Source organism: Prionailurus bengalensis, chromosome B4 (assembly GCF_016509475.1).
Source record: "Prionailurus bengalensis isolate Pbe53 chromosome B4, Fcat_Pben_1.1_paternal_pri, whole genome shotgun sequence".
In the NCBI taxonomy this organism is placed as follows: Eukaryota; Metazoa; Chordata; class Mammalia; order Carnivora; family Felidae; genus Prionailurus; species Prionailurus bengalensis.
Genome location: NC_057358.1, coordinates 41485421 through 41505348, shown reverse-complemented (window position 1 = coordinate 41505348; position 19928 = coordinate 41485421). Strand labels below are relative to the sequence as shown.

General features: G+C 47.1%; 1 protein-coding gene across 15 annotated transcripts; it reads left to right on the top strand.

Moving 5' to 3' along the window:
• Positions 1-12: 12 nt before the first annotated feature.
• Positions 13-19548, top strand: ZNF384 (zinc finger protein 384). Of its 15 annotated transcripts, XM_043561836.1 has the most exons (13): positions 99-158; positions 364-425; positions 1299-1358; positions 7627-7697; positions 7983-8220; positions 8456-8503; positions 8708-9041; positions 9888-9980; positions 13716-13940; positions 14646-14828; positions 16335-16413; positions 17376-17534; positions 18169-19548. In XM_043561836.1, the coding sequence occupies exons 4-13, from the start codon at positions 7632-7634 to the stop codon at positions 18577-18579; spliced, it is 1836 nt and encodes a 611-aa protein (XP_043417771.1). In that variant the 5' UTR covers positions 99-158; positions 364-425; positions 1299-1358; positions 7627-7631; the 3' UTR covers positions 18580-19548. The 15 variants fall into 15 exon arrangements, with proteins under 15 accessions (XP_043417765.1, XP_043417768.1, XP_043417769.1 ...); XM_043561828.1 differs by lacking the exon at positions 364-425 and having other exon boundaries at positions 21-158; XM_043561837.1 differs by lacking the exons at positions 99-158; positions 364-425 and adding an exon at positions 694-821.
• Positions 19549-19928: the final 380 nt, after the last annotated feature.

Here is a 19928-nt window from a genome sequence, read left to right as displayed (position 1 = left end):
CTGCATTGCCATTTCCCTCCCTCCCCCCCTTTTCGTTTCCGGCGCTCCCGCCTTCTCTCCGCCGCAGCTCTACTCTGAGCCCGTGGGGGGAGGGAGGGAGGGAGGGGGCGTGGAGGAATCGGGGTTCTCGGGAGCACGAGCTGCAGCACCACTTCCGGGTGAGTGTTAGGGGAGGGAGGGAGGGAGGGGGCCACCCACTGCCTCGCGCCCCCGCCCTGCGGGTGTCTCGCGCGCATTCCGTGCGTGTGAGTGTGTGGGTCTGTCTCGCGCCGAAAGTGCGTGCCCGCGCGCACCGCCTCGCGCTCCCCCCTCCCCTCGCCCCCTGCTGGTCCTCCCGCCCCATTCGGCTCCCTCCTTTCCCAGCAAACGCCGCCCCTCCCGCGCTCTGGCTCAGGCTCTGGCGCCGCCGCAGCCGTCGCCGCCGGGTGAGTCTCGCGCCGCTGCTGCCGGCGCGCGCCAAGCTCTCTGCTCCTCCCCCCTCCCCTTTTCCTTGGGGGGGCGTGGAAGGGGGGGGTCCACGGTGTGACTGTATGTGTGTCCGTCCCGGAACCGGAAGTGGTTGTGGAGGAGCGGGCGATGGGGAGGAATGGGGGGGCTTAGGGGGCGGGTGTCTGTCTGGTGGGTGGCAGAGTTCAGCTCCCTGGAGGGGAAGGAGGGACGTCCCAAAGAAGGGTCTTTGAGGAAGGGGTGGGGGGCGACGTCAGGAGGAGGCTCCCAGGGGCTGTCTCAGGGGAGCGAAGGTTTTCTGGGAACAGCTGGGGTCTTCAGTAGATAGACCACTGTGCAGGCTGAGGGAGGTACTTCTTGGCGCAAGGCCTTGGGTAGGCAGGGGCGAAGTCCTCGCAGAAGTGGGGGGGAGGCCAGAGGAAGTGGCTGGGCCTGAACTGGCACTGTGCCTGACACAAGGGCTTGTGCATCCCCCTAGTCTTCAGCTTTGCCTTCTGAGCCAGTCCTCAGGGGCAGGGGCCCTTCTCTTCTTTCACCTCTTCTGTTCTCTGACCCCTGGTTACCTGTGGCCCTGTGGAACGAAGAAGAACCAGTGCCTGATCCCAGGAGTGGAACCCAAGCACTGGTGATAGAGTTCATCTTAGTTCCTGAGAATTGGATTTATTTCCCTGTATCCACATAGTGGGTGGCACTACACTCCTTATTATACGATTGCATCTTTGGATTGCTGGTTGGGGGTCCGCCTGCTTTCCAGACTAACTGCTGACAGTCCAAGAATTCCTGAGGTTCTTCGCAGTTCTCAGGTGGCTGCACCCTTACTGGCCCCTGTAACCCAGACAATTTGTTCACAGAAAGTTCAGGAGCCCTGGAAAGGAGAAGGAATAAGACGACAGGAGGAAGAGAGAGAGAGGGTAAGACAATTTTGGCTTAATGGTTTTTCTGGATTGGGGGGAGAAGGGGTCATGATTAAATGGGCTTCTTGGGGACACTGTGACAGAATTCTTCAAGTAATAGCAATTGTAATACTGGTGTTAGCTGGGAGAGAAAAAGTATCTCCTGACAATACCCAGGAAGTTTTTGGGTAAAAAGCTAGCACTGTATCTCATCCATTCCCACTAGTACTCAGAAATGAATTATGAAATGCTCAAGTGAAATCACTAAGCGGGGTTACATTGTGTCCAGAGGAGAAATTTATTCTGCTTTGGGGACAAATGGGCCCCAGTCTCCAGTGTGGTCCTTGTCGTAAAGCTTACGGAATTGCTTTCCTGTATTTGGAACAAGCAGAGTTGAGTTTAGCGTGGGGTTCATATTCTCAATATCGCAGTGGAGTGCTTCGGGTGGCTCTGTTGAGTGGTTAGAATATGTGACCCAGGGTTATTTTAATTTGGTGTGTCAGATGAAGTTTTCAGGAAAAAAAACAAAAACAAAAAACGTGGTTTGTGGGTAGTTTGAAGTAAAGTAGATAAAGTTGTATGGAGTGGACTCCAGAACTAGGTCTGCAAGAATTCAAAATACGAAGCTTGATGTGGATAGTGTGTTAGGTACTCTGAAAATGACAATGTTGAGACCCAAAAGAGTTTGAGTTCCAAGCTCATAGAAGCGTCTTCTAAGAACCGATTGCAGGCTGGTTTATAAAATTTATTTCCCATAGTTTTCTGAGCCAAGTTGATGATTAAATATTACGTGCATATCCCCTCTCGTCCAACCGCCCCGCCCCCTTTCCCCTGCCCACTTTATTTATTTATTTATTTATTTATTTATTTATGGCCTCACATTTCCTGGATCCATCATTTATAATGGCATGGGCAGGACCAGGGGAACCACTGTGCCCTTCTTCCCACAGGGTACTGAGTACCATTGGTCCAGCAGTCCCCAGGATAGAAGTTGCTGGCTCAGATTGACAGCTGTGGGGTGGTAGTGGTCCTGTTGGTGTGTTTGGGATAAACCTGTTCTGGTTTATTTTGTACTTGGAAGAGTTCACAGGTAGTAGGAACGCCCCAAGTTCTATTGGGATGGTCCTTCTTGAATGTCCTTAGAACTGGAGGAAAGAGATTTTGTTTCCTTACTGAGGTAGGGGGGAAAGTCATTGTCTGTGTTTCTTCAAGTTGTTAGCTAATATTGCAGCCTATCTACAATTGTGCTTTTTGGGACAGTTTTTCTCACTACAGTGTCTGAGATCTCTGAGTCAAGTTCTTTCTGTAGTTGAATTTGAGCTGATTGTTCTTTGCATCTCTATTGTTTGTGCTTCTGGTTGATGATTACTAAGCTGTAGGCTATAGATCTGATACTTTTGGGTAGTACCTTTGTCATTATGTGGTTTTTATGTAATTGTCAGTGATTGTCACTGGTAGTGCTCATCACATGGAAGTATTTCTCTAACTCTCTTCCATTCAGGAACACTTTAAAGCATTTTATTTATCCCCCCCCCCCTTTTTTTTAACTGCCTCCCATCACCATATACCTTAGGAATTTGTTTTAAGGGGTTTATTCTCCTCTATCCTCTACTCAGATAGAAACTTAGTAGAATGATAAATTATTCAGAGTCAAGCACTGATGTGGGACCTAGAATTAAATTCCAGAAGTCTTAGTTTCTAGGTTCATTCTCCAGCTACTACACTTGGTTGGCACGAGTCTTTCAAGATTTTGTAAAAGTTTGTTAAGAGAATATTGCTTTCCTGAGGAAATGCTGTGCTTTATTTGAAAAACAACAATTGTAGAGAATGTAGTAAGTACCAGGAAAGAGATGGTGGTCTTAACCAGGTCTACCAAAAACCACATGCTGCAGGCAGGGACATCTTTATTTCTGGATGGCGGGTGGCACTATGGAAGGGTGGACAGATGGACAAAGCTCTGGTGCAAGAGTTCAAGTCCTACTAAACGTTTCATGGGTGTTACTTAACGTCTTTTTTTCTGCACCTCATTGGTGCTTTTGAGATTTTGTCTGAGATTGGAAAAGAAATATGTAGTTCTCTGACCCTCTGAAAAAAAAATACCATCCAACTTAATTGTAGTAAACCTTATATTAACAGAATAGTTGAGGTATAGTGCAATAGTAAAATTGAAATTAGAACTCAGATTTTTAATCTGCCAGCATTCTTTCTACTTATTCTTTCCTGGTTTTTTGGGTCTATAATAAAAGACTTTCACTTCCTTCCCAATTTAGGGTAAACCAGTTCTTTTTATTATTATTAAAATGTTGGCATAATCATCAAAAGTGGCACTCTATGTAGAAATGAGATTTCCCTGTACTATCATTGGGCTTCTTCAAGTGTTAAGAATGTTGGTATATACCTGCTTGGATGTTGGGATGGTTTGGGGAGAGTTCCTCCATGAAAGATAGAAAGTTAAGAGGTTAATTGGTAAAGTGGACAGTTAACAGGTATTTGAGTGATCTGGCACCTGTTGCCCTGTTACACAACTCCAGGGGGCGCCATTTACATGGTATTCTGGCAAGAGCCTTCCTTCTTGGCTCTCCATTTGATATCATTTCAGGAATACAGAGATCTAAAGTCAGCCTTTTTAGAACAGTAGTATAGCATTTCTCAGATGTCACTTTGCAGGCAAATATTGCTTCTAGTTGGGTGAGCAGAACTTTCCATGTACCCTTCTTTTGGGTGGACATATTTATCAGAAGCCCACAAGGCACATTTATCATTTTGTCCTAGGACCAGCTGTGGTTTTCTGATCTTCGGTTTTGTTCTCTTAAGAACCAGAGCAGAGGGACAGACTGGGTATTCAGGGAAGCAGAGGAATCTTTTATTCAGTTTATCCCTCTGGATGGTCTGTTCTTTTTACTCTGATTCCATCATTAAGGTGTTTTGTTTTGTTTTTTCAATGTTTATTTATTTTTGAGAGAAAGAGAGAGTGCAAGCAGAGGAGGGGCAGAGAGAGAGGGAGACACAGAATCCACAGCAGGCTCCAGGCTCTGAGCTGTCAGCACAGAGCCCCACGCAGGGCTCAAATCCATGAACCACAAGATCTTGACCTGAGCCGAAGTTGGATGCTTAATCGACTGAGCCACCCAGACTCCTCCCGATTCCATCATTCTAAAATCAGTTATCTTAATGGCCAAGTGAAGTCTTACAGGTTGTGAACAGAAACTATCGTCTTTAGCTACATTTTGCTCTTACCAAAATTCCACTTTTGGAAACATTTATAGAGAACTACATGGAAAATGTATAATTCATTCCTGGACGTGTTGTAAATTTTAATTGATGCATCAAGTCATAATATCAGAGAGTATGTACTTTAGTTGTAGGGTTTGGTCTCTTGTAGCACCCCCATTCTTAACTGGCTCTTTGGTATCTGCATTCAGAGCTCTTCTCTGATATTTACTGTTTGACTCTGTGACTTCAGTTTCTTCATTTGAAAAATGAGGATTACAGTACCTACTTCATAGAATTGCTGTGGTAATTAAATGATACGATAGTTGTGAAGTGCTTAGAACAGTGCCCTGAACACAATAAGCACTTAATAAATGTTGATGGTGATATTGACCTTGTCCTGTCCTCCACATCACTTTGTATGTCCCCTTTGTAAGAACCTGCAGGGTCTATTTCCCTCAGAAACTTTCTCCTGAGCCACTTGTAGGACAATATGAGTGGATGTAATCTTTTTTGGTGAGGAGGGGCGTTGTACACAGGAATTCTATCTGAAGATATTATTTTCAGGCTTTCAGTTCCTGCCTCCTAAATTTTCACATCCGTAATGTGTTTACTTCCTTGACTTTTTAGGGGGAAATTACAATTAGATCCTCCTTTCTTTATTCTCTAGCCTAATTCTCTACTTCATTTCCACCGTATGTCATGACTTTTCTGTATCATTTCTCTCAGCTCGAAGGTTAGACAGATGGGGGTTGTGGGTTATGGTTTGAGCCCCTAGCATTGTTTTCAAAATCTGTGTGTACAGAGTCCAGTGTCCTTCAGTTTACTAAATACAGAATTGCTTACTGGGTGATGAGTCCTATGTTCGAGACAATGGGTAGGTCCAAGATGTGATCTCTGCTTCCCAAAAAGCTTGGCAAGATTGGATCCCCTGAAACCGTGATTTGGTCATTTCTCTTTCAATGTTTATTTATTTATTTTTGAGAGACAGCGCACGTGTGCACACAGGGGAGGGGCAGAGAGAGAGGGAGACAGGATCTGAAGTGGGCTCTGTGCTGACAGCAGAGAGCCCAATGAGGGGCTCGAACTCACAAACTGCAAGTCCATGACCTGAGCCAAAGTTTGATGCTTAACCAACTAAGCCACTCAGGCGCCCCTATCATTTCTTGATTTCTGTTGCCTAAGAAGGACCTGGGTTAATGCTGGAAGTTAATGCTAAAGTTAATGCTGGAAGGAAAAGGTTAGCACCTGTTTTGGAGACTGTTCTGATGTGTTTTATGAGTTGGGGAGCAGGATTTGTCTGGGGTTGATCCTCAAATCAGTTAATAATGAGCCTTGTTTGTGTGAAGTTGTAGTCAGATTTGATGCATTCCTCTCCTCTGCTACTTTTTAGGAAAGAGTAGGTTGAAATTCAGTAGTGCTTCCCTTTATAGGTTTTATGAACATTGAGAGTGCTGTTTAATAGAGCAAAACGTGTGATGAGATTTCTGGAGAAGGATGAGGAATGGGGTTACATCTAGAGTGATGTCCGTTCTGTTTCTCCTCCTTTGTTACAGATCTTTCTTAGTTTCCTTAATCTACTTCTAACCTGTTTCTGTGTCCAGTGTACCCTCTAGCACTTAGTAGCTCTGGTATCTATCTGCCTCCAGAACATCCTCAGCAGGGCCCCCCCATGGCTGTAAGCCACAGGTCCTTCTTTCCCACCTGAATCTTGGTTGCTTCTGGTTCGAAAAGCAGCATGATGATAATGTTTACTTCTTGCTGTTCGTCATTTCCCCATTCCACCAGTCTCTTACTCCCTCTTCACCTGCCTTCTGCTGGGCTGGATCCAGAATTTGGGGAAGCTGCTCTTGAATAACTGCAGTTAACATACGGTCTTGCTAGGAGAAGTGATCAGAGTGGGAAAATGAGCAGTGGGGTGCCTAGGTTCTGTACCCATCATGATTCTGAGGATTACTTTTCTTGCTTATTCCTCACTCCCAAAGTTTGAGCTTAATTATCATCCACATACAGAGAAGAATTTGAACGCTTCGAGGCATCATGTGTGAGATATACAGAGCAGGAGTCTAGTACTGTGTATGTGTTTTGGTGCACTGTTGTCCCTATTCTGAATCCCTGTAGGTAGAGATGTGGGGCGCTGCTACTCCCGGCACTGGAACCCTCTTTTAAACTGGTAGTTCCAGGTTCTCACTGCTTGGCTTCGCATGTGTGGTACCCAGTGTGGCACCGTGGGTGTTCTTGGACCTTGGTGGGATCAGTGGGGCATGGTCCCCAGGTAGCATCTGGTACTCAGAAAATATCTTGGTTGTGATTTCCTGCCAATTTTGCTCTTTAATTCCCCTGCGCATTTTGTGTTCCAGCCTAGCTGTGTAGAACGACAGGTATGTCAGTTGAAACTCTTTCCCAAGGAAGCTATGTTTGAAGGATAAAGGAAAAGAGCGGGGATAGGTACCCCGACTGTTTTTTAACCAGTCAGTGATTTGCTTTGTGTGACCTTGGGTACATCCCTTCCCTGCTCATGCCTTCAGCTCCTCTTTTTGTCACCAAAGAAAAGTAATACTGAGTCTCTTTCTTTTTTTTTTTTTTTAATTTTTTTTAATGTTTATTTATTTTTGAGACAGAGAGAGACAGAGCATGAACAGGGGAGGGGCAGAGAGAGAGGGAGACACAGAATTTGGAACAGGCTCCAGGCTCTGAGCTGTCAGCCCAGAGCCCGATGCGGGGCTCGAACTCACGGACCGTGCGATCATGACCTGAGCCGAAGTCGGACGCTTAACCAACCAAGCCACCCAGGCGCCCCTAGTGAGTCTCTTTCTAATGGGAGACATTCTGTGGTTAAGCGAGATGTGTTTAAGTTCTTCCACCAGCATCTTGAGAAGGATAGGCTCTGTTGGATTTCATGCTGAGTGGCTCTCTGGAACTAATACGGTAGATCCAGAGATCTTCACCGCAGATTCTCAGCCATGTGGTCAGGTCCTGAAGAGGAGGTCAGGAACTCCTCATTGTCTCCTTCTCGGTTGCCAGGTTACTTCAGATTTATTCCTCACTATGATGTGATCTCTCTTTCTTTCTTCAGGTAGAATGGAAGAATCTCACTTCAATTCTAACCCGTACTTCTGGCCTTCTATCCCCACAGTCTCAGGGCAGGTAGGTGGTGGTGGTGTTTTTCTCCTCCTTCCCTATCATGTACTTTTTTCAACTTTTGAGTTGTGAGTTCTAGTACTGTGGAGACTGAAGCAAGATAAATCACGTGCTGCTTCACCAGGTCCCCCACCACCAAGAACTCTAGCGTTTCTGTTTTGGCTTCTCTGGAAGCACAAAGATATGAACTATTTACTCCTTGGAGGACGGACATCGTAAAGTGCTCGGGGAACAGACAAAATCAGGTTCTTTCTGAAGAGGCCGCTCGCCTCCCCTTTCCTTTTCTTTTAGATTGAGAACACGATGTTCATCAACAAGATGAAGGATCAGCTGCTGCCGGAGAAGGGCTGTGGGCTGGCTCCACCCCACTACCCCACCTTGCTGACAGTGCCTGCCTCCGTGTCCCTGCCCTCAGGCATCAGTATGGACACAGAGTCCAAGTCAGACCAGCTGACCCCACATAGCCAGGCGTCCGTTACCCAGAACATCACCGTGGTCCCTGTGCCGTCTACAGGACTGATGACTGCTGGTGAGCCACTCTGCTCTTCTCCAATCTGAGGTGTTGATCTTCCATGATCAGTACCCCAGGCTGGAGGGCTCCAAGGACATGGGGAGTGGGATATGTGTTTGATTACTCAATCACATTTTTATTAAGTGCCTACTGTGTGCCTAGCAATGTGCTAGGCATTGTGGGGGATACAAAGAAGTAGAAGATGCGGTCCCTGCCTTTGAGGAGGTGACATTCTTTCCTTCTCTGAATCAAGGAGTCTCCTGTTCTCAGAGGTGGAGAAGAGAAGGGAGTCAATCAAGGGGTAAATCTCACTGTTACTGGGGGTGGGGTGGGGACAGGGGTTAGGAGACCATTATTTTTCTACAGGGTTTGGGGTTTCCTATATACTCTGGGCTGGGGGGGCGGTGGTGAGGGGTTGATTAGACAATGATCTGGGGGGAAATTAAATAGGATTAGGATCAGGACTGGACAACATGACACCATCTCCTTTTTCTCCCAATCCTAGGTCCCGGTTTGGTAATCACGTCCCCCTCAGGCTCCCTTGTGACCACAGCCTCATCAGCTCAGACCTTCCCCATTTCGGCTCCCATGATTGTCTCAGCTCTTCCCCCTGGCTCACAAGCCCTGCAGGTGGTCCCTGACCTCTCCAAGAAGGTAGCATCAACCCTAACAGAGGAAGGAGGCGGAGGTGGTGGTGGAGGTGGCAGTGTGGCTCCTAAGCCCCCTCGGGGCCGGAAGAAGAAGCGGATGCTGGAATCAGGGCTGCCTGAGATGAATGACCCTTATGTCCTCTCCCCTGAGGATGACGATGACCATCAGAAAGACGGCAAGACCTATAGGTAAGAGTCAGAGCCGGGGCAGTGAGGGGCAAGGATCACGGTCTCAGTTCACCTACCCCTTTGTGTCTTGCCCCGGATCAGGCTCTACGCCGACAGCTTTCCACCTCAGGTCCACTTGCATGTCAGGTGCTCTCTTGTGGGGGAGGAAAGTAGGGCTCTTAGCACTTCTCGAGTGACTCTTCCCCAGGATGCAGACCCATTTTACTCCTTCCCTTTTGGGGTAGTTAGCAGTGACTAATTTTTGAATGACATAATGGAGTTTCCTTCTTATGGTAAGGTGTTAGGCTGGCTTTCAGACTCTGTCTCCAGCTCCTTTTTGCTTTCTGCATTTTCCATTCCTATTTTTCTAAGAAACTTTTCTGAAAAGCCCCTGACCTTAACCTGTGTGCCATCCACTTGTTCTTGGGCCACATTTAAGCACTGACCCTGCATGGTGGGGATGATGGGAGGGGTCTCTATAAAAAGGTGGGAGGAATAAGATATCACCCTTTGGCCCTTGGAATATATGCTTATAAAGTGCCTGTTTGCTCACTTTCTAATTCATGAAAGTCATTTTGATTCTGGACTTCCCTTAAGTTGTCCATTGCCAAAAAAGTGTTCTGTTTGCATGTGGTGCTATACGAAAATAATTACAGAGGTAGACTCCCCGCCCTTTGAAAGTTGCAAGTCGTTTAATCCCCCTTGAGAACTATCAAGGGCCCTAGTGGGTTTGGGAAATTTGGTCCCGGTGTACAGAGTGGGATAACCACTGTCACAGCTTTGGTGCAGACAGGGGCAGATGTGCATGGCTGGGAGACTGGGTCTGTCCTTAGTGTACCGAGATGGGCAATGTTGTTCCCATTTTAGGAGCGAAGGGAACTGCGGCACAGGAAATGGACAGAGCCTTGGGCTCATGGATTCAGTTCCCGGCTCCACCACGAACTTGCTGTGTGACCCTGGGCAAGTCCTTTCCCCCTCTCTGGGCCTCAGTTTCCTCATCTGTAAAATGGGGAGAATTCTGTTTATGCCTCCCATTTGTTGGGAGTATATATCAGATAAGATTTGAAATGTTGGGAACTTCAGAAGAAAGAGATAAGAAATAGTTGTCATTTAGCATTTATTTTTATTTCTGCTGTATACGTCTACTGTGGAGAGTAGCCACAACTGCAGAGTGTTTAAGTTCTTCTTTGTAAGTGAAGAGGAGGGGAGTTGCTATGTAGAAAGTATTGAGCATTGCAGAATCCCAGCCCATAATCTGAAAGTTCATTGCAGCTTTATTATTACAGGTGTATCCCACCTTATACAATAAAAGTGTTCCTGGAAAATGTTTACATCATATCATTTTATAAAGGTACCTGACAAGTTTGATTCATTTAAAAGCATCTTCTATATATCATTTCATAAAATGAAAGTCCCTTTTATTTTATATAAATCCGGATTTTTATGTATTTGCTTAAAGTGAGGTCATTGTGACATGGAGATACACCTATATAAAGTGTGTCGTTGTAAGACTGATGGGCTGGGTCCCTGACATCCTATGCTGCTTTGCACATGGATCAGGGTCCTCTGATTCTGTCAAGGGTTTTTTTTGTTGTTGTTGTTTTGTGGTTTTTGTTTTTTGTTTTTGTTTTTTTGCTTGCTTATTTTTTGGACCCACATTAAAGCTATTTCTGGACTTCCCAAAGTGTGTCTATGGGAAGAAATGTGAATATGCAATTGGAAGGAAGTCCTGGTAGCATTTTCTACACTCTCAGTGTATTGGGAAGTCTTGAGAGGCCCCACACCCAGGTGACTAAAGAAAACTGAAATTTAAGGGCGCCTAATTATATTGTGGGTGAATGGAATTTCTTCAGAAACTCAGAACTCTGAATTTTCAAAGCAGTCTTTTTAATCACAAAAAATCCCTATTTCCATGCATGTTTGAGTCAACCACATTCATTCCTGTGGTCAGTGACATTTGACTGAGTATTGTTGGACTAGGGTTCTATTAGTCTGGGCAAGTCAACTTATTTCTAGTTCTTTGTTCCCATCTGTAAAATGGGAAGATCAGTCATGGCCCCCATCTATCATGTGTTTTTGAGGGAAAATCAAGAGTATTTGAAATTATTTTTGAGTCTCTTAGGGAAAAAATGGGATGGCAATTCAGTTGTTATTGTGAACAAGGTCATTGCACTGTGTGCTTCCAGAAGGGCCCCATTAGTATGTTGGATGTGAATGGTGCCCCCTGGAGTTGTGCACCTAGCTATAAGGAGTAGTAGCTTTTCTGCCTCCTGCTAACTGCCCACTGCCACAATACTCCTAAGTCAGATTTCTTTCCAGCTACCCAACACCTTGCATTAAAAGACTTGGACTCTTTTATCTGGCTTCATAGCATTTCAGAGTTGGAAATACTTTAATGGTCACCTAATCCAGTTCCTTCCCTGTAGTTGAGTCTTCTACACATTCCTGGCAGATGACAGTCTGCCTCTCCTTGAATACCTCTAGTGTGAGGAATCTTTAAAATTAGGTTAGAATCATAGCTTTGTAGTGAATAGCTGTTTGCCCTTTGGCAAATTACTTAACCTTTCTGAGCCTTCGTGTTCCTTTCTGTAAAACAGGGATAATGCTCGCTAGGCTGTTGTGAGGAGTGGAGACAGTGTGTTTAAAGTGCCTAACTGGTGTGGTGCCCTCGCAGTATCAGGCACAACAACAAATGGCAACTATGATTTTCATTACTCTGATCGTTGCTGTACCTTCTACCTTTCGAGAGGGCTTATTTTGTTGCCAGTCCGTTGTCTATGACTTTAAGTTTTGCGGATTCTTCTCTAGTTGAACTTTGATGAAGAGGGTTATTTTCTCTTTTATAGTTAATTTCATACTAAGGGTGCAGTTGTGTGTTCCACACTCACACACAAACTATGAGCTTGTGTTTGAGTTAAAACGGTACATGTTGTTCCACTTGTCTGAGGAATTTTAGCAACCAAGGGAAATTATTTTGTATCTTCAGTACTGTTCCCCTCAAGTGACAATGTGTCCAGTTTCTGACTTCAGTGAAATGTATAGTAGCATGAGCTCATCCGTCAGCACTGGTATGTTAACATTAGTGCAATTGAATTATTAGAGAACACTTGGCTTACCTTTGTTCTGAATATTTGCTGGCCCTGGAGGCAGATATTTATCTCTCCATTTTACAGACCAGAAAATTGAGGTCTAGATTGACGAGCAAGCCTGTAATTGAACACTGAGTAGAGCCCAGGTGTCCAGACTAACATTGGCTGTGTCCTTTGGGCCATACTAACTATAAACAGAACCTCCCCACCACCCATATAATGGCTGGGCAAGCCAAACAACAGCCAAGGATTGGTAAACTGGGATTGGATTTCCTTCATAGTTACCAAGTGACCAGGGAAATAGAAATTGACCTTAACGATTGGAATTTTAGTAGAAACATTAATACAGGAGCCACACCTCCAAGTACCGTGATATTTTTTTTTCCTCTGAGGAATGCAGAGTTCTTTTTAGTCGTGATCTCAGTTATTTTCTAAAGATTTCTCCTGGGATCCGAAAAAAGCCAAAACCATCACTCTGCACCATCCCCAGCCCTGATTATAGGGAGAAGTTGAGGAGGAACCAAAGCAGAGGGACTTTTTCCCCAGTTGCCTGACTTCCAGGTGCTGCCCTTTCTGCCAGCTCACACTGTGCACTGCGGGGTTGTTTAGGAATGAGAGCATTCCAGCTCACACACAGATAGCACTTCCTCGATAAAGGCTGAATAGTTGTGGCTTATCCTGCTCAGAGGCCTCCTTACTTGATGCTGTTGGGCAATGTCAGAACAGGAAGGATTACCAACCAGGTGATGGGGGAAAGTGTACCAGCTGCTGTTGATGTTATCCCCGAGTGCTGACTTGGGCTCCATGTGCTAGGGAAGAGGAAAGGTTTGTCATGGAAGCTCAGAGTTTCACAAATCTTTTCCTCCTCAGTGTTTGAGGGCTACAGCCCACTCCCAACAGCAACCTCAGCTCTTTGTAAAAGCGGTTCCCTCACTTTATCGCCAAGGGGCTCAGGGATGGTGGTGGTCGGTGGAACATCAGATGCACAGTGGAGGCCAGATGTATATGATTTGGAAAAGCCCCTTCCACGTAATCCTGATCCTTTTCCACCCCTATCCCTCTAGGAATCACTGGCAAAAAGGAAGTAGGAGAGAATCTGAGAGAAGACAATTATCTGAGGAGACAGGAGAGAAGCCCTTCTGGGGAATGTAGTCAGTTTGTCCTCATTATCGTCTCAGGAACTTGAGAGATACCTGAGAGATGTACTTTATGCATGGGAAGTTGGGGGAAGGAGCTCTCTTTTAAAGTCTGAAATAAAGTTACAGGCAGAAGGAAAACAGAAGTTAGCTGATATTGCTGGCCCGATGAAATCCGCATCAGCCTAGAGCCGATAATAAGATTTTCCTGCCTTTTCTGGTTGAATTCTTGTTTCCGTACACACTTAGGGAGTCCAGTCACTCAGCAGACATGTACTGAATATTTGTATTGTGTGGGTCTGTATTAGTTTAGTCTATAAAGAGGAGTAGAACAGATCCTCCCCTCAGGGGCCTTACAACATAGTTGTAGTAAGAGAGATCAGATAGGCTGGCTTCTGTGGAAGTGGAGGGAGGGTTCAGCAGTGCTCTGTCAGTGGGAAGGTTCTAACCGCTGCCCTCGCTTGGCCCAGGTGCCGGATGTGCTCACTGACATTCTACTCAAAGTCGGAGATGCAGATCCACTCCAAGTCACACACCGAGACCAAGCCCCACAAGTGCCCGCACTGCTCCAAGACCTTCGCCAACAGCTCCTACCTGGCCCAGCACATCCGTATCCACTCAGGGGCCAAGCCCTACAGTTGTAACTTCTGTGAGAAATCCTTCCGCCAGCTCTCCCACCTCCAGCAGCACACCCGGTAAGACTGCTCTTGGTTTTATCCCGTCACCCGGCTGCGGACCCCTTACCCTAAGGCCACGTTGCCTGAGCCTTCTCTTCTGTCCTCGTGGTTTCTTTTTTCCCTTGTGACTTTGCCCTTTGGGAGCCTCAGTTCGCTCTCATTACTGTCTGTGAAAAATAAACTGTGTATTTTAGCAGTTTGCAGGGGCCTGGGAAATTGTGGTCTCCAATCCCAAAGTCTGGAACGGTTTTTGTGGTTTCTCTCTTTGTCTGTGTTTGGAAATCTTCTGCAGAGCAGGCCCTGCTTATACTGTATGCTTCAGTTCAGAGCCAAGGTGTGCATTCAACTTCAGGTCCATGGGGAACAGGCGGTATTTGGTCTTTGTTGAAAGTACTGTTTGGAATCAGGGTATATGTGGTGAGTGTGTAAGCTTAGAACAAAGCAGAGGGCTGACAAGACTGAGACCGTTAAGGTTACCAGGAGCCAGGGGCCGCGGCTCTGCATCACCTCACTGCCATTCTAGCCACCGACGTAAGATCAGCAGCGACCTAGATCTGGGTGTCCTCGCCATTAGCCTCTCCAGGCCGGAGTATGTTTGGGAGGAGGGAGGAGGGGGTGCTCTCATCCGTCAAGCAACATCATTTCACCCAGCAGAGAGCTGAGCCCGTGGTGTCGAACTGCTTCCTCCTCCCCCCTTCCCTCCTCTCCTCTCCTCTCCGGCAGGATCCACTCCAAGATGCACACGGAGACCATCAAGCCCCACAAGTGCCCGCACTGCTCCAAGACCTTCGCCAACACCTCCTACCTGGCCCAGCACCTCCGAATCCACTCGGGGGCCAAGCCCTACAACTGTTCCTACTGCCAGAAGGCCTTCCGCCAGCTCTCCCACCTCCAGCAGCACACACGGTAAGGGAGAGTGGCGGGCTACTGCCCCCGCCCCGCTGGCATGCCCTCCCCACCCCCGCCCCGGACACACACAACAACCCGCATGCGGGGGGCGGGGGAGAGACCTGGCCGGAGGAGCATACGACTGGCGCCTGGGAGAAGAAGAAACAACAACCCTGGAGTGGATGCTCGAGAGAACCTTTCTGGGGCACAAGCTGCACTGGGGAGATGCAATGACTGTGTGACATGGGAGGAAGAGACTCAGCTGGAGCAGAGACAACTTCTGCCTTCATTTCTCTCCCCGAAAACACCAATACGCACATGTTGCAAGATTTTCTCCTGGATGCCGAAGCAAGGGCATTTGGTTGGAGAAGACCATACCTCTAGCCCTTAGGGCACCATGTATGAACAGGAAATGTAATCAGACTTTTTTCGCTGGGTCTCAGCCTGGTGACACCTACGGCAATAAGCAAGGCTCTGAGGGATGCCAGGAATAGAGAACAGAACGAAACATGTCTGAAATGATCACAGAGAACCAGCAAATGAAATGAAAAAGCTCCTGCTTCATAAGGATGCCCACTGTTTGTCCCATGAATGTGGAGTGACTAGGAGGGAGTGAACCTGCCACCTGGAAGAGTTGATGACATCCTTCATCAGTATCTCAAGTTGAACTGCAATCCAAACTCTTACTGGCCAGAGGCCTTCTCACCTGGCTGTTTCCGGATGTGGTGATCCCTCTCAAAGTGGTCAGATACCTTGTTTTGCAAAGAGGAGAAGTCGGGCTTTCGTCACAAGGAGACAGACTCGTCCTGTGATGTTTCCAAGATTTTATACTGGAGGTCCAGAAAAGCGGCTGGTCACAAAGATAGTTCTGAAGTCCCCGATAAGTAGCAGGTGTCTACGGACCCTCAAGTCCTTGGCTCATCTCAGTGGAGGGCCCTGTAGCGTTTGGGAAAGAGGTCAAATTGGTACTAAAGTAGGCATCTCCTGCCGTTAGGGGGCTGGACTCGGAAAAGCCCCAAGGAGTTTCCATGAGTATTAATATCACTGCTGCTCTCCATAATTAGCATAACTCTGCTGTTCTTTGACACCAGAACTTTTTCTGGGAGTGGTGCTCAAGGCTGAGGGCATAGCTTCTGGTTGTATTGTGGGGGCCAAGGAAGAAGTGTTTTGTGTTTCTTTTCAGTGTGTTCACCATATGTTTTTGAACATTCATCAGGGACAGCTACTGTAGTCGCTGACTTGTATGCCAAATTAGGGACTGTCTGTCTCTTGGCTGCCACGCTGCCGGTTCCTCCTCCCCCGGCAGAGGAGCCCAGCTTGAACTGAGTGATGGAGGCAGTGAGCAGAGATCAGGCACTATGGCGTGATCCGTGTCAGAGAGGAGCTGAGGCTGGGACCTCCTGGAAACCCAGCTTGAACTCCTGTAGGAGGGCAGGCGTGACCTTGAGGAGGTTTGTGAAGGAACTGATCCCTGAGTGGCCTTGCTGACCTCCTTTCCCTTTCTTCTTTTCTCATCCTGTGCAGAATCCACACCGGTGACAGACCATACAAATGTGCACACCCGGGCTGTGAGAAAGCCTTCACGCAGCTCTCCAATCTGCAGGTAAATGTTCCACCTTCCACATGAGGCCTTGTGTCTGACGCTGGGCTCAAAGTGCCGTTTGACTAGTACAGTGGTTCCTGAACTTTTTCAGGACCTGTTTACACCCTTAATAATTATTGGGAAACCCAAAGAGTTTTTGTTGATGTGAGTACAGAGAATATAAAACTGAAAAATTTGAAAGCATATTTAGTGACTAATTTAAAAATAACAAACCCATTGCATACTAACATTAACCTATTTCCAAACATATGCCCACTCCCCCCAAAATGGAAAGAATGGCATCGTTTTACACTTTGCATGTTTTTTAGTGTCTAGCTTACCAGAAGATGGCTACCTTCCTGCTGCATTCAGTCTTTGTGACATCACGCATTGTGTGATCTCTGTACAGTCATGAGAGAATGAGCATGAAAAGGCCAACGTAGTCTTATTATCATTTTGAAAGCAGTTTTGACTTTGGGGGCCCTGTGGAAAAGTCTTGGTATTCCCTAGTGTCCCCTCCACTTCGCTTTGGGAACCACCAGGCCGGTGGAGCCAGTATAGCCATCCTTCTCATTTTCCAGGATCCTGGAATGTGCTGCAGGAGATACATACACCTCTTCCCTTTGCCTGTAACTCCTCAAGTTTTACTGAGCAGCTTCCCAGGGCGCCTGGGTGGCTCAGTCGGTTTAGCATCTGACTTTGGCTCATGATCACACGGTTTCTGAATTCGAGCCCTGCATTGGGCTCTCTGCTGTCACCACAGAGCCCGTTTCGGATCCTCTGTTCTGCTCTGTCTGCATGTCCCCTGTTCACTCTTTTCCCTGAAAAAGAAACATTAAAAAAAAAAAGGCAATTTGCATTGCCTTCCAATGGAAAGAGAATCTGGAAGGCTGACACCCAGCTCAGGGCTTTTCCATTAAGGTCACAGAGGCAGGAAGGAAGAGCCCAAGGTCCTCATCCTGATTCTTTCCCCATTTTCCCAGTCCCACAGGCGGCAGCACAACAAAGATAAACCCTTCAAGTGCCACAACTGTCACCGGGCGTACACGGACGCAGCCTCACTAGAGGTGCACCTATCTACGCATACGGTGAAGCATGCCAAGGTGTATACCTGCACTATCTGTAGTCGGGCATACACGTCGGTGAGTGCGCAGTGCCTTCCCTTTACTTCCCTCTGGGCCTGTGAGACCATGGTCCACTTCACCCCACCTCTCTGGATAAAGAGCTGTTGCCTTGAATATGCTTGCTCCCTAGCTCCCAATTAACTGGAATCGATAAAGAGAACAGAAATGACACAGACATGTAGCTCGGGAATTGAGGGGGATGCCTGAGCTCTTGAGCCTATAGAGAAAGATTGCTAAGCAATGATTCTTTGTTTTGTTTTGTTTCGTTGTTTTTTTTTTGGCTAAGCGGTGATTCTTAATTTTACTTAAATACAAGGCAAAATAATGCAACTTGCAACTTGCAGTTTTGGGAGAAAGATTTTTTAGATGGCTCCAGGAAAAGGTGGTAAAGTTGTTCCATTCAAAGATCTTTGAGAAAATGACGCTTTCCCTGTGCCAACTGAATGCCCCCTGTGACTCCAAAGGTCTCCCTCTCCTTTCTGCCCAGTATTGAACACTGAAAGAGGCTTCTGGAGAGAATTTGCCCGTGGCTCCAGAATGTCCCCGTATAAGAATGGCTCTATGTGAAGTAAAGTAAGAGCCCAGGATGCCAGTTATAAGTAACCTCTTTTCTTCTCTTTAATCCCTCAACTCTTTTTCACATCTCCTTCAGGAAACGTACCTTATGAAACATATGCGCAAACACAACCCTCCTGATCTCCAGCAACAAGTGCAGGCAGCAGCGGCGGCAGCGGCGGTGGCCCAGGCCCAGGCCCAGGCCCAGGCTCAGGCTCAGGCTCAGGCCCAGGCCCAGGCCCAGGCCCAGGCTCAAGCCCAAGCCCAGGCTCAAGCCCAGGCCTCCCAGGCATCGCAGCAGCAGCAGCAGCAACAGCAGCCACAGCCACCACACTTCCAGTCCCCTGGGGCAGCCCCCCAGGGTGGGGGTGGTGGGGACAGCAACCCCAACCCTCCACCCCAGTGTTCCTTTGACCTGACCCCCTATAAGACGGCGGAGCATCATAAGGACATCTGCCTCACTGTCACCACCAGCACCATCCAGGTGGAGCACCTGGCCAGCTCGTAGAGACCTGTGCTGCCACCCACTGGGAAGAGGGGAAAGAAGTTCTGGTTCCTTCTTTCTCCAACTTCTCTTGGTGGGAAAAGTCTTCTTCCTTGACAGGCCTTGCCTCCATCTCCTTGGGCCTCAGGCACGGCCTTCCTACACAGGATACCATGCTTATTCTCAACTCCTCTTCAAAAGGAATATCAGCCCTCCTGATTGGCAAAGGAATAAGGAGCTGGTAGTGTAATCCAGCAGCCTCCCCTTCCAAGCATAGCTTTTCAAAATTGGGGGTTGGTGCTCAAGGGAGGGATTTGCTATGACCTCATAGAAACGTTTCCAGTGTGGGCACTTACCCTCTCGTTACCCTCATAATCCTCAAAAGTTGGGGCTGGTGGAAGACTAGAGGCTGGTCCTCCCAGATCTCTGAGAGAAGGGAGCCCTAAATGCAACCAGCCTCCTGTTCTATTCTTGCCTGCAAAAGAACGGAGGTTTCTCACACGCCCCGATGAGCGGGAGCCGTCTTCCCCTCGTGGTCTCACTTCACTTCCTACCTAATGCTGGAAGAGGGAGATCTCAGTGGGGGTCAGACCCCCTTTATTTGTAAAGGGGCAAGGGCTGAGATGTGGTCCCCAAGGGGCCAGAGATCCCCAAAATGGTCAAGGGTGGCTTAGAAGTGTGGGTTATGGTTTTCCTTGGGGCCTCTCCCCTTCTCTGCCAGCCAAGGCCCTATACTCGGTCTCCCAGTCCCAAAGCCAGAGGAGCTGTGGGAGCTTTGTGTTCTTTATGAAAGCCCAAAACAAAGGGTGTTGCAGAGAAGGGAGAGTTCAGGGCAAACACAAGGACTGGACTTAGCTCCCTAGGTGCCACGGTCAATTGCCGGACACGGATTTATATATAAATATATATATAAATATATATATATATACCCACTCATCACGGCCATCTTTGTTGTAACCATTTCTGTGTTTATAAATGCATTATCTCTCAGAATTTTCATATTTGATGTTTTGTTTATTTTTGTCTTTTTTGTTTTTCTCCACCCTGTCTTCTGGCCAACGGCATTTTTATTTCCTTTTGCCCTTTTTGTTTGTTTTTAAATCATGGCAGATTTCAGAGAAAAGACAAAATGAAAAAAAATCAGGAAATCAGTTGTTATAAAGCAATTTAAAATGAAGAAAAAAAACCTTATGTACAAACCAAGGGGTGTTTTTAGAACCTTGTATAGAAATAAATTCGTGTAAAAGGATCAGAGGCAGTGGAGCTACTGATGTGAGCGAGCATGGGAAGAAGCTATCTGGGGAGATGTTCAAGGACAGTACTAAGGATTTACACTAGAGTGTGTGTCTGTGCAGAGTGAATGCTGTGTGATG

Bases quoted from the DNA above. Each gene is read 5' to 3' on its own strand.
- ZNF384 (XM_043561828.1), top strand. From the start codon at position 7,632: ATGGAAGAATCTCACTTCAATTCTAACCCGTACTTCTGGCCTTCTATC. The intron at 9,042-9,887 runs GTAAGAGTCAGA...TTCCCATTTTAG, and splicing joins AAAGACGGCAAGACCTATAG to GAGCGAAGGGAACTGCGGCA. The intron at 14,829-16,334 runs GTAAGGGAGAGT...CATCCTGTGCAG, and splicing joins CACCTCCAGCAGCACACACG to AATCCACACCGGTGACAGAC.